The sequence below is a fragment of the Lissotriton vulgaris genome, chromosome 4_1 (assembly GCF_964263255.1).
Source record: "Lissotriton vulgaris chromosome 4_1, aLisVul1.2, whole genome shotgun sequence".
Classification (NCBI taxonomy): domain Eukaryota; kingdom Metazoa; phylum Chordata; class Amphibia; order Caudata; family Salamandridae; genus Lissotriton; species Lissotriton vulgaris.
In genome coordinates, this window is record NC_141691.1 from 348,009,549 (window position 1) to 348,023,250 (window position 13,702).

Consider the following 13,702-nt stretch of genomic DNA (forward strand, 5'->3'; position numbering starts at 1 on the left):
CACAACCTCAACATCCTCTCCTACGCTGATGACACTCGGCTAATCCTCTCACTCACCAAAGACCCTAACACCGCCAAAACCAACCTACATGAAGGAATGAAAGAAGTAGCCGAGTGGATGAAGCACAGCCGTCTGAAACTGAATTCAGACAAAACAGAAGTCCTTATCTTAGGTACCTTCCCCTCCGCCGCCTCTTGGTGGCCAGAGGCCCTTGGAAAAGCACCCATCCCGACGGACCACGCACGGAACCTGGGCATCATCCTGGACTCGTCACTCTCGATGACCAGACAAGTCAACGCCGTTTCATCATCTTGCTTCAACATTCTCCGCATGCTCAAAAAAACATTTCGCTGGATCCCCACCGAAACTAGAAAAATGGTCACCCACGCACTGGTTACAAGCCGCCTGGACTACAGAAACACCCTATACGCAGGCACCACCGCAAAACTCCAGAAAAAACGCATCCAGAACGCAGCAGCCAGACTCATACTAGACATCCCACGTAAAGACCACATTTCTGGTCACCTGAAAGACCTCCACTGGCTCCCTGTCAATAAGAGGATAACATTCCGCCTCCTATCCCACGCACACAAAGCACTTTACGAACTTGGACCCGAATGCCTCAACACACGACTTTCCTTCTACACCCCCTCCCGCCAGCTACGCTCTTCCAACCAAGCCCTTGCCGCTGTACCTCGCATCAACAAAACCACCATGGGAGGAAGATCCTTCTCCTACCTGGCGGCTAAAACCTGGAACTCACTTCCCATTCACCTTCGCCTCACTCAGAACCACCCAGCATTCAGAAAGCAACTTAAAACCTGGATATTCGACAAGTAATTCCCCACCCTTCAAGCGCCTTGAGACCCTCTGGGTATGTAGCGCGTTATATAAATTCATTGACTTGACACTAACTTTCAACTAACCCAACTCTGACACCACCACTCCAACCTCTGCTATTCACAACCATCTTCACCAATGAGTAGCATGGTTCCTTATTCCAACTCTGAGAACTGACCCCAGAAAGCCCAGTTTATGGGATTGCCAAACCGCTATTAACCACCCTTCCTACAACCTATTCCCCATTGCAAACCTATAATTCCATTAGGTTGACACCCCCACTGAAACTCAAGCACTCTTCCCAGCAGATTCATCCAGCATGAAACTACCTATATTAAATCCAGGGCGTGCCAATGTGCAAGCGCGCTGCTCCAAAAGACCATCAAACAAATGCAACTTCAAGGTAAGCTGCACTACTCGTGGAGAAAATGTCAATTTCCACCTTTAGGGCTCTCCACCGTGGCTCTCATCCCTGACTCCAGAATCTAACCACCTCCACAAACTCATCTGCCATCCTTGGGGCATTTGTAGACCATTTAGGACTCCTATTTCTTCCATCTTAAAAAGCGGGGATGAGTCCTGAACCTCAGAGGAAGATTATGGCCCCTCCTGTGAAAGAGGGGACGTGGCAAGGATCAGCTGAGGTATTAAGGCTTCCAGAACCCACCAAACCCATTTTCCTTGTTCCCTCAGCCTTAACACCTTGTGAACCCCTTGTGGAGCACATGCCACTGCCAAGTGACCCATCTGTTAGCCACTGGAGATGGCACAGGAGGAAGCCCGAGAGAACACAAGCATCATTCTTCACCAGAGCAGGGGGGGGAATGGGGGGGGGGGGGCTAGACAAAAATGTCTTGCATGTACTCCTGAATACCTATATTGCCTACAGCATGCTCCACAGGGAGTCCTCTGAATAGCTCTTGGAATCTGTTGTAAACTCTAAATTATGTGTTTACCCCTCACTCCTACCCTCTCTGAGCTCTACAAGCCTCACAGTGAAGCCACTCAAATCCTCTGAACCACCACCTTCAATGCATCCCATCCAGAGGACCCGAACTGCCACCATTGCCCTCCAAAAATGAATTCTAAATTAAGCAATGGCCTGTTTGTTATCATCAAAGTGAATCTCCCAGAGAGTATGGCGGCTCACAAACTGCAAGGTCAGGGAATAGCTTTGTTCCATCCAACATCCTTTCTTTATGAATGTTTTGAATACTTTAACCATGTTAACATTCCCATTTTGTAATCTTGCCCTGTCATTCTTGCATGATTAATTTTGAAGATTCATGCCTTTTACAATTACTTCCTGCCGATTTAACGTGCCTCATTTTTTTTTATTTATGACTTATCATTGTGCATATAGAGTAGCCAGTAACAGGTAAGTTACCTAAAACGAAGTGTTTGCTATGAAACTTAAAAGTGCTGAAATAATGTGTCTTATACAAAGACAGGAACCGGTAGTGGTCACTGACTCATTAGGAACCATGAGTGGAATACAGCTAGAAGCAGCCTCCAAGACCAATCAAAGTGCTACCCGTTAATGGCACCCTGCTTCACTTCCTCACCTATGAACTATCCTATGAAGCAGTGCTAGAGGGGTTAAGGAAGAGGCCAAGGGGAGGTAACAGAAAATATAAAGCAGGTCTCCAGTTCATCCCCTTCATCAATAGCGCCCCTTCCACTCCAAAGACACCACAGCAAATATACAGCGTGTTGTCTGTGATTCTCACCTCCCTCTTCTCCCTGCAAAGAAAGATCAAAGTGAGAATGATTGATTGCCCCTCTTAAGAGATCACCACTGTTCATGTGGTTGCCGAAGGTTTACTGTTGACCTCTGCAAAAGGATTGGGGGCACATATAACTCCAGTCGCTTTCCTGTTTTTAAGAAAGCATCAGTTGTTACTCAGCTGGACTATCAAAATAATTGATTAACATTGTTTTAAAATACTCTTCTGCAATAACTTTGTGATTGTATTTTTTAGAAGTCACATGAGGGCAGCAAGGATGAGAACACAGAGCGTTGGAACTGGTCTAGTAAAACAGAATATCTCCTGTCTATGGTTGGTTATGCTGTGGGATTGGGCAATGTCTGGAGATTTCCCTACCTGACGTTTCAAAATGGAGGAGGTATCGTATAAATTTAGACACTATTTCTAATAATAAGCTTCTTATCAAATACGTTTTTTAAAGAATGAATTGGCACATGTTTTACTTTGGAGGCTTCCTAGTTTAGTAAAACAAGTGATGTGTGGAATGCTTCAATTAGTCTCAGCCACTGGTACTTTTATCTTTTTGAGTTCAAAATATTTTATGAAGTTATCACATTAATCAACAAACAAAGACAGTTAAAATATTAAGCGAAAATACCTAAACACAAAGATACAAGAACCTCAATTGTATTACAATAGGTAACGAAATTGCAAATATTCATTGAAAAACTAAAAAGGGGGAGGGAAAGAACCACAATAACATTATTGCATTGTCTATAAATAGAGCTACTATCCCGTAAAAGTTAGTCTAATATAATATCAATGAAGAAAACTAGATATAAATATATAATTAAGAAGATAAATATATATCAACATGTATCCAAAAAGAGGGAGTATTGGAATTATGATTAATACCAGTCAAGGACAACTGAGCTCCTCTTCTTGAAAAATAACCAATGACCCCCAAGCATGAACTGATAATAGTGAAACCTCTTTCCAACAGAACGTAATGGATTTTAAAGCAGCTATTCGAAAATTAAAAAGTTCACCTTCTAAGTCATTTGTTTTGCGCGAGAACAGCAGATTTGCATATTGCTAATTAGGAAAATCATCAAGAACATTTAAAATCTTTTTTATAATATCCCAAACTTCAGTCCAGAATTTAAAAATTAAAGAACTTTCGACAAGCATATGTTGTAATGTACCAGGATGTAATTGACTGTGCCAACAAGTTGAAGATTGAAGAAGTTTAGTCTGAGATAAACGTAATGGAGTCCATAAACAGTTGAATAAAATATAAGAATTAGTTTGATAAAGCAAGACTGGTAACCAACCAGAAATACTGTTAAGCCAAATATCTTTCCATGTATCAATAGTCCAAGAGATTAAAAAGTTCATTATTCCAAAATATTAAAATCTTATTCATGTTATTTACTAGAGAATTACATTTTTTATATAAAATAAAAACACCATGAGATGATGTGGAAACAGTTTGAATATATATTGATTAACGTAATGTAAAATGCATTTACATTGCGCATAAATCACCCGAAGGTCGGAGCGCTAGCAGATCCTCCATCACAGATCCACAAGACTGGAACAGTTGGCTGGTTACTAAAAGAGCCAGGTCTTAAGATTCTTCCGGAATCGGCTTTAACATTAGAAGGAATAACATGAGAAAATGAGTCTAAAATAGTTATACAAATGTTCATGTTTGAAGGTCAGACTGAGATAAACTACACTTTTTTTGTAAAAAATCATTGTTGGAATAGACCTCTTTTAAGATAAATAAAATACCTGCATAATTCAATGAATACCAGAAACTGATATTTCGAATTAATGTAATTTAATGACTGAGCTAGGCTAGGGCGACTAACTCCAGTATCTAGGGATCACAGTTAGATCCCCGGCTCTGGCAGCAGATTAGCCCAGCACCATGTGACTCTGGGCATTAGCTTGCTTAATCTTCCCGACGGCCCCCAGCTCCTAGAGACCCTAATGGGTGATTGTGCGCTTTATAAATGTGGATTAATATTATTATTAATATTATTATTATTGATTATGCCATAATGACAAGTCTTCTGTATTAAACATGGGAGATTGAAAAAATGAATCTAAATCATTACAAATATTTTTATTGGATTCAAGACTAACAGATTTATAAAAAAATATATGAATTCTTAGATCTAGTTAACAAAGTGGAATGGATTTACAACTTATTTCTCAATAAGAAGCCAAGTAGGAAAATTATTTAAAAAGGAATGGTTAAATCATTTAGAACTTTATTTTAAAATAAAAGCTTTATGATAAAGAAAAAAGTCAAGTAATCCTAAACCAGCATTACATTTGGATATTTTTCGGTTTTTTATAACTAATACGAGGTGATTTGTAATTCCAAAGAAATTTGGGGAGAAGTTTGTCAACATCCTTGTAAACCTTTAAAGAAAATTGAATAGGAATCATGGCAAGGGTGTACACTATTTTGTGAGCAATTGTCATTTTAATGGAGTCCAATCTTCCCCACCTTGAGAGATGAAGTGAAGACCATTTGGCTGTTTTATCTTTAATACAATCACAGTTCAATGCTATTGATTTTATGGATGAAAAGAATACCAAGATACTTCAGTTTATCTTTTTGCCAAATAATTTTGTTCATAGGTAGCATATCAGGAGTACAATAAATATTTAAGGGGAACAAAATCAGTTTTGTTTAGTATTTAATTTATAACCAGAAACTTTGATGAACTACGAAATGATCTCTAATAGGGAAGGAAGGGAAAGAGGATATAGGATCACTAATAAAGTACATAATCAGCATAAGCTTGGGGCGCTAGAGGGCGCCGAGCAAGATGACCGCACTTGTGTGAGGCTCCGCCGAGACCATCTAATATTCGCTTATTTATCCTGCAAATCCTGGCTCTTGAGCCCCGTACCTAAGTTGTGTACTCCCCACTAACTTAGGGGGTCGCTGAGGCGCTTTTCTCCTGAGCAGCGGCTGCAGCGGTCATCCCCGGAGCCGAGCTGCCCTCCGCCGCAGTTCCCGCCAGCGGAGCCTCGCCTCTCGTGGAGAGCCCGTCCTGCTGCAGTCCGGGCTGGAGACCCCCCTGCCGCCTGCGGGGGGAGCCTGAAAGAAGCGGTGCCCGATACCTGAGGTGGTGGTGCCGGTGAAGATTCCTCCGGCGGCTCCAGGACAACGAACGGTCAGATCTCGGCCCTGTTGGTTGCGGTGAGTGGAGCGGGGCGCCACGCAAGCCCGGGGCTGCGGAGGTGGCGCCGAGCGAGCTGTAGCCGGCAGGGGGCACGGGGAGAAGGCCTGCAGGGTGGTGGAGTGGCTTGCGCAGCTTGGTGGACTGCACTTCATGGGGGCTGAACCTTCGCTACGGCCACTACGCAGTGAAAGAGTGCAGGGTGCTGATATATGGCGGAGGAGACCTTCTGCGCCTGCCATTTTGTGACCTCCTTTCAAGACCGGTTGCTGGGAGGAGAGTGCCACCTTGGGATCCCAATTTACGACGCAGGCGCTGCCAGGAGGGACATACAGTCTGTAGCCCTGGCGATATAGCCGCTAATCTGCTTTTGGGCGCTGTTGGGGCTGCCATTATTCGCGAGAGCTGGGAGGCTGCTTCCAGGACGCTTTGGCGCGCTTTCGCCACCGGGCGCGGTGGCACTGTCTGACCCAGGCTGGGGATAGTTGTGGAGGCGAGGGCCCACTCCTTGGTGTAGAGCAGCTGGTGTATGCTCTGTATTTGCTTGGAGCCTTTCGCCTGATAAATCCTCTCTGCGTTTCTGCAACCACGACTGGGCTGCATTGATCGCCACCATGGGCAGGCCTGAGAGGAATCAGCCGAAGATCACGTTTGAGGCCAAGAAAACGGCGCTCATGTCTTCCCAGGCGCCGTCTGACACTGAGCACGGGGGGGGGGCAGTTGGGGGCACCCCGAATTTGGAATCTACGTTGGTGGCTATGCAAAAGACCCTCCAATCCATCGAAGGCACCATGGAATCTGTTAATCACCGCCTGGACCAAATGGAGACGCAATTCGACCGCCAAAACGAGCGGATGGGGGAGGTGGAGCAAAGAGTGTCCACCACCGAAGATGGTCTTGCCACGGTCTCATCTAAGGTTTTCAATATGGAGAGGGTGTTGGCGGTCATACAGGCAAAGAATGAGGAGTTGGAAGGGAGGTCCAGAAGGAACAATGTCCGCGTCACGGGCCTGCCAGAATCCACGAATGTTGGTCGCATGGAGGACTACATGGAACGCATGCTCATAGACATTTTTGGGGCGGACCAGTTGTCTCGTGTTTTCATAGTAGAGCGTGCTCATCGCTCCCTGGCAAAACGCCCGCCGCCCGGGGCGCTGCCGTGTCCTATAGTGGCCAGGATCTTGAACTATAGAGACCGGGATACCATTCTATGCCTTGCAAGGGAAAAGGGCTCCATTGAATATCAGGGAAACAAACTTGAGTTCTATCCTGACTTTACCATGGCGGTGCAGACAGCGCGCAAGGAATTTGCCACAGTGAAACCGCTTTTGCGTGCTGAAGACATTCCATATGCCATGTTATATCCCGCTCGCCTTCGGATAGGTCCTCCGTCGGATAATAAGATCTTTTCTTCCCCTAAGGCGGCCATGGACTACGCCAAAAAACAGAAAAAAACGCAGGAGAGAGCCAAATGGGCTTCTGGATGGCGAGGAGGAACGGCAGGATGAAGTAGCCTAACCTGTTTCATACACTCCACCGAGGGGGGGGGGGGGGCACAGCTGTGAAGTTCTGCATTGTGCCTCCTTTAAAATTGTACAGTTGGTAGCTGATGCCTGCTCCTGCAGGGCCCTGGTGACTGGATGGACTCGTACAACCCACATGTCTGCTGTCGTGGGACGAACAAACTGGCCTGTGTTATTTGTCCTAGTTAAGCCATATGTGCTGTTGTATGGCCCATGCATCCTATAGGGTCTGTGGGGGGCCTGGCTTGATGGCTGTGGATGGAGGGGGGCATGTGCGCCTGCCGCGATGACTACTTCTGGCACTGTCCACCTCAGATGCCGCCTCTACTGAACCATGACAGTATCAATGGGTGTCATATTGCAAAGTACTGATATTTGGCTGATGTTTTGTTTTTTCCTATGACCACGAAGATGGGGTGCAGAGGGTTGGGGTTTTGGTTATTGAGAATGGTCTGCACTCTCGTCAGTTTTCTGGCGGGAGTTGTGCGCCGCTACGCCCCCGGATATGGGAGATCCCCACACACAGTTGTTAGCATTGTTGGGGGTTGCAAGGGGGGGGGGGGGTATGGGATGGCTTTGGCAAATTGGGAATGCTGAAGTGGTTGTGGGATGGGGGAAGGGTTTTTGGAGTTTGAAGGGGAGTTATTGTTTATCCTGGTCAGTGGTAGGGGATCTGAATTGCCTGTAGGATGTGTTGAATATTGTTGGTACATGTACGGTGTACCTTGCAAGAGCGTACATGGCCTTTCTAGGTCACTGGGCATCGACTGTTGGGTTGGCAGGTGGGAGCTGGTAGGGGTCTTTTGGCTGCTGGGTTGCTTGAGGGGTTGGCGATATGGATAGGGGGGGTAAACTCACTTGTGTCACTTGAAATGTGCGGGGACTCAATCGGCCGCGAAAGACACGACAAATGCTTGCTTTTCTGAATAGACATAGTGCTCAGGTGGTTTTTCTTCAGAAAACACACCTTCGGGGTAAAGCGGCTGAAATAGTGGGTAAGCAATGGGCGGGGGTACGACTGGCTACGGCATATTCCTCCTATGCCCGTGGGGTGATGATTCTGATTAAGAAAAATGTCCCGTTTGAAATACACCATGAGGAGATTGACCAGGATGGTAGATATATCATTGTGCAGGGTAAATTGTGTGGTACGCTGATCACCCTTCTTAATGTATACGGACCGAATGTTGTTGATCCTGATTTTTATGTTACACTCTGGAACAAACTTTATATGCTTTCCCCCGTCGGCTATCCTCTCTGGAGGTGATTTGAATGTCACGCTGGATGCTGAATTGGACAAGAAGCAGGACAGGCCATGTGTGCGCAAGAACGCGGCTGATGCGGTATGTGACGGTATGCGTGGGCTGCAACTGTTGGATGTCTGGAGATTGCAATACCCGAGCAAGCGAGAGGGAACATGTTACACGTCGGTGCATGATACGTGGTCGAGATTGGATTACTGGCTGGTGACTGGTGAGTGGATGGGTACTGGGTGTTGAACATCTACCTCGCACTATCTCCGACCACGCACCTGTTAGACTGGTGCTACAGTTGCCAACGCATGCGCCTGCTCCTTTCACTTGGCGTTTCTCCCCTGGTGTATTGACTGATCAGGTGTTACGTGAGCGTTTACGTCAAATCATTGAGGAGTTTTTTGTGAACAATGTGGGGTCCGTTGACAATATGAGTACAGTATGGGAGGCCTTCAAAGTGACGGTGAGGGGGGCGTGTATTGGCCTACGATCAGGGGTGCTCACATCTATCCGGGATTCCATGGCCAGGCTGGAAAAAGAGTTGTTGGTTCTGGAGCGTCGACTGGAGGTATGTGCGGAGGCCACATTGCTGGCTGACATCAGAACAAAAGTCACTGAATATAACGAGCTGGCGGAGCAGGAGGTGAAATTTCTATCCAAACACGCCACAGCGAGATATTATGGAGAAGGGGGTAGGCCAGGGAGGGGGCTAGCGGACCGGGTCAGGGATCCCTGGGCACGCCACTGTACGGTGCAGGAGATTGAAGATCAGGGGGACGTGGTGACTAGCACGGACGGTATTCTAGCTTGCTTCGCGAAACACTATGCACAGCTCTATGAGCGCAGGGACACGGCAGATGAGGAAGAAGTGAATAGGTACTTCGAGGACATAGCTTTGGTATGGTTGTCCAAGGGACAGCAGGAATTTCTTATGCATCATGTCACTGAGGCTGAGTTTAGGGAGGCAATTTCTGCTCTCCCGAACGGGAAGGCGGCTGGCACGGATGGTCTACCCTCTGAATTATATAAAGAATATGCGGATGTGTTGATTCCACAGTTGGCGATGGTTTTGGAGGAGGCGTTTGAATGCGGCCGGCTCCCGGCGACAATGAGAGAGGCGCTACTGGTGGCATTGCCTAAACCAGGGAAGCCCCCGAACAAATACGATTCGTATCTCCCCCTCTCACTCATGAACACCGATGTTAAAATAATTGCCAAAGTTTTAGCCACGAGATTGCGTTTACTCCTCCCAGTCATGGTGCTGCCGGATCAGTCGGTTTGTTCCTCTCTGATCAACTACTCACAATCTGAGGGCTCTGTTTGCTGTGTTACACCTGCTTAAACCGGAGCTGGCTGCAGTGGCAGTCATGCTTGACGCTGCCAGGGCCTTTGATTCGGTGGCATGGAAATATATGTTGGCTGTCCTGCACCGGATGGGGGTACTTTTTTTTTTTACTTCGCTGGTTGCTCTCTTATATACTGAGCCCACAGCGAGAGGGAGGGTCAATGGTCATGTCTCTTCCCCATTTCCGATTCAGAGTGGAACAAGGCAGGGTTGCCCGTTCTCGCCCTTACGTTTTGCTATCATTATGGAACCACTGGCCTGTATCTTGCGGCAGAGGTACGCGGAAGCGGCGTTAAAGTTCCCTCTTAGATCCTTGGCTGTGTCAATGTATGCTGACTACATGGTCCTCCATGTTCATGAACCGGCGCTCCACCTAGAAAACCTACTCGGAGAATTCATTAAGTTTGGTCGCCACTCCGGACTGACCATCAACTGGGACAAATCTGTTGTGCTGCCTCTCACGGACGCTGCTCACCAGATCCCATTGGAATTCCCGCTGGAATGGGCAACAGAGTTGGTTCGATATCTAGGCGTCTGGGTGCACAGGGACTGCCAAAAATTATAAGGGCTAATTATGGAGTTGCCATCTCTAAGTTGGAGGATCAGGTAGCGCGTTGGACCAGTCTCCCTCTGACTCTAGCACATTGAGTGTCCTTGATTAAAATGGTGGTACTGCCGAAATTTCTTTATCTCTTTGTCAATATACCTGTCCCGCTGAAGTCGCACTTCTTTGCCAGAATGCGGTACCTACTGATCTCTCACCTGGGCCGGTAAGAAGCCACGTGTAACATGGGAGGTACTGACCAAACCGTACGAACTGGGGGGGTTCGCTGTGCCGGACATGAAGCTTCATTATCTCTGTGCGCAAGCGCATTTTGTGACTTACTGGATGTGTGCTCCACCGTACACTCCGCACGTAGCGCTTGAAGCCAGTGCTGTCCTGCCACATCCCCTGAGGGCCATGATTGTTAATGAACATTCGGTGTTTGAGAAGGGGGAGATTGACACTGTGCGGATCACGGAGACTGCCTGGGAAGAATTGGGCAGACGGGCAGCCAGGTTGCCGTTATATGCGCCGGCTATGTCGCTGCTTTATCACTCGGGTATTTCGGTATCGGGAGAGATTGGAGGGTTACAGGTTCTGAGGGAAGCTGGACTTCAAACTATGGGGGACCTTTTTCCCTGGAGCATCGTTTCTCCACTTACAGGCCATGACAGCCCGCTCAACTAATACCGCTAGGTCTACCTTTGTATACGTTAGGCTTCGGGCTGCTGTACATGCTCTATATCCAACATACCCGGAGGAGCCGTTGGCCCTCTGGGCTTTACAGTTACTTTACACTGCCACAGACAGGACTAAATTGCTATCTAAACTATATCAAGCTGCACAGGAAGATGAGGGAGGGGGCGCAGTCCTGGCTAGGGCCAGATGGGATAGGAGTCTCCCAGAACCGTTGAGTGATGACGAGTGGACCGAATGTTGTGCTATGACTGGGGGATATGTGATTAATGGTAATTTTCGACTTCTGCATTATAAGTTCATACATCAGTGGTACTACACGCCGGTTCAGCTGGTTCGGTTTGGCCTTCGAGCGTCTGCTCAGTGTGTCCGGTGCGGAAAGGATGACGCTGATTATGTGCACCTGGCCTGGGGATGTTCACGTGTGTATGACTTCTGGAAGGTGGTGTCTGAGACGCTTACTGCCATGACATCGACCGAAGTTGCGCTGGATGTGCGCCTTTGCCTCCTGGGAATTGCTTCTGGTATATCGGCTAAACGGAGAGTTGCTATGGGTTGGGGAGGGAGGAGAGCGCCTGATGTGCAGCTGTGGCTGAATGACATGGCTTACTGCAGGGATCAACTGAATTGTTGTCATGAGGGACTACCAGTGAAGGCGCGACCACGGGATATATGGGCTCCATTTACGCTCTATATGCTTTCCCTAGCTGACACTGATAGCGAGAGGAGTGTGAGTGCCGACTTATCGGAAGGAGGCGGTGAACCCGAATGAGTACTGACTGAGTGAGCATGTGCCGTCTGTCCTGCACAGTATGTCTGAGCTATGGATCTATTTGGAGGTTCCACATGCACCATAACCGGACAGCGTGACCTAACTGCCATACTTGTACCCGCTGTTGTTTGTACCATGGTGGATAGACCTGTCAATGACTGCCTACCCTGGTTAATGACCATCTGCCACCTCTGGGGTTGATTACCTCTTGGACACTGTACCTAACAGACTCTGAATACTCACAAGGACCAGGATCGGGAGGGTTGGGGGGGAGTTGGGTTCTGTTATTTCCTGAGTTTGGTTCTTCAAAACTGTAAAATGAGACCGAGATTCCATCAGGGCGATACGGCCACAGTCTTATGGTGTCCTTTGAACATTTTATTCTGAGCATCTATTGTGCCTTCATGAGCTATGCCTTTCTAAGCTATACTCTTCTACCAGTGATATATGTTCCTAGGCTCGTCTGCCTTGGCTGGTACACTGATTGCGGCCGGCCCTACCAGTGGGTTGTAGGCACACCGCTGTGTATATGTATAATGTGCAATAAAGGTCTACCAAAAAAAACCAAAACAAGTACATAATCAGCATAAGCTAAGATTTTAATAATAACGTCCTTAATATTGATTCATTTAATATAGTTTCATTTTCTTATTGAAGTAAGTAAAGGTTAAATACCAATAATAAACAAAAGTGGGGAAAGGGGGCAACCTTGTTGTGTACCTTTAAAAAGGGAGAATTGGTTAGAAACCTGGCCATGATTAAGTAAACCAGCAGTAGGAGCAGAATATAAAGCAGAAATCATGCATATGAAAGTGCTACCAAAATTCAATGATAATAAGGTGTTAAATAAAAATTGCCAATGAATGTTGTCAAAAGCTTTCTCAGCATCTAATGCGAGAATTCCTGAGAGAGTTAAAGGGGAGCCTTGTTAAATAACATGTAGTAAAGTTATTTTATTCTTTGCAGACTATCTATTCATAAAACCAGATTGTTCTGGATGTATGATAGAATCAAACACAGGGGATAATCTAGAAGCCAGTATTTTAGCATATAATTTACAATCTTGATTAAAGTTATAGGACAATAATTTGACACAAGTGTGGGGTCTGTATCCGGTTTGGGAAGTACAATAATTAAATCCTCAGTAAAAGAACCAGATGGAATTCCTGAAGAACCAAAAAGGGGAAAAAGTTGAAACGGTAAAAGCTGTAATTGTAATTAAAACTCAGCAGGAATACGGTCTGGACCCGGGGACTTATGTATTTTTAATGAGATTTAATGGCTGATAGAATTTCATCATTAGTAATGGGTGAGGCAAGCCCCATTTTATCTGATTGTGAAATTTTGGGTAATCCACATTGTGTTGAAAAAGAATACATTAACCCCTTCCATGCTGATGACGGCCCCCAGCCGTAATGCCCTACGGTGCTCGTGTCTTGATGACAGATGGGGGGCCGTCATGAACCCGCCCACTCGTGATTCTGCCGCACAGGCGCAGAATAGCGGCCGTATGGAAGGGGTTAAGGAAACCTCATTAAAATTGGTTTGTTATATAAATTAGAGTAAAAATCCAAAAATGTATTAACAATATCATTGTGAGATAAAGCAATTTTACCATCAGGGCAATGAATTGAATTCATTTGAGTTTAATCTTTTATTATACGTAGATCATTAGCTAAATGTTTTCTAGATCTGTTGGCATTAAAACGAAATTTGGCTTTAGAATTAGAAATCTGAATGCCTGCTCTCTTGCTAAGGATGGAGTTAAACTCATAACAAAGTTTTTGTAATTAAATTCTATATTGAGGACCATT

At 46.2% G+C, this 13,702-nt stretch overlaps 1 protein-coding gene across 2 annotated transcripts in view; it reads left to right on the forward strand.

Moving 5' to 3' along the window:
* Window positions 1–13,702, forward strand: part of LOC147718733 (sodium- and chloride-dependent neutral and basic amino acid transporter B(0+)-like) — a 367,624-nt gene that overhangs the window by 57,852 nt on the left and 296,070 nt on the right. Inside the window, exon 3 of one of the 2 annotated variants that reach the window (XM_086966770.1) lies at window positions 2,826–2,967. In XM_086966770.1, coding sequence (XP_086822896.1) covers window positions 2,826–2,967 — 142 coding nt within the window. Of the gene's footprint in view, window positions 1–2,822; window positions 2,968–13,702 lie in introns of both variants that reach the window. The other variant, XM_086966769.1, reaches the window with a different exon arrangement.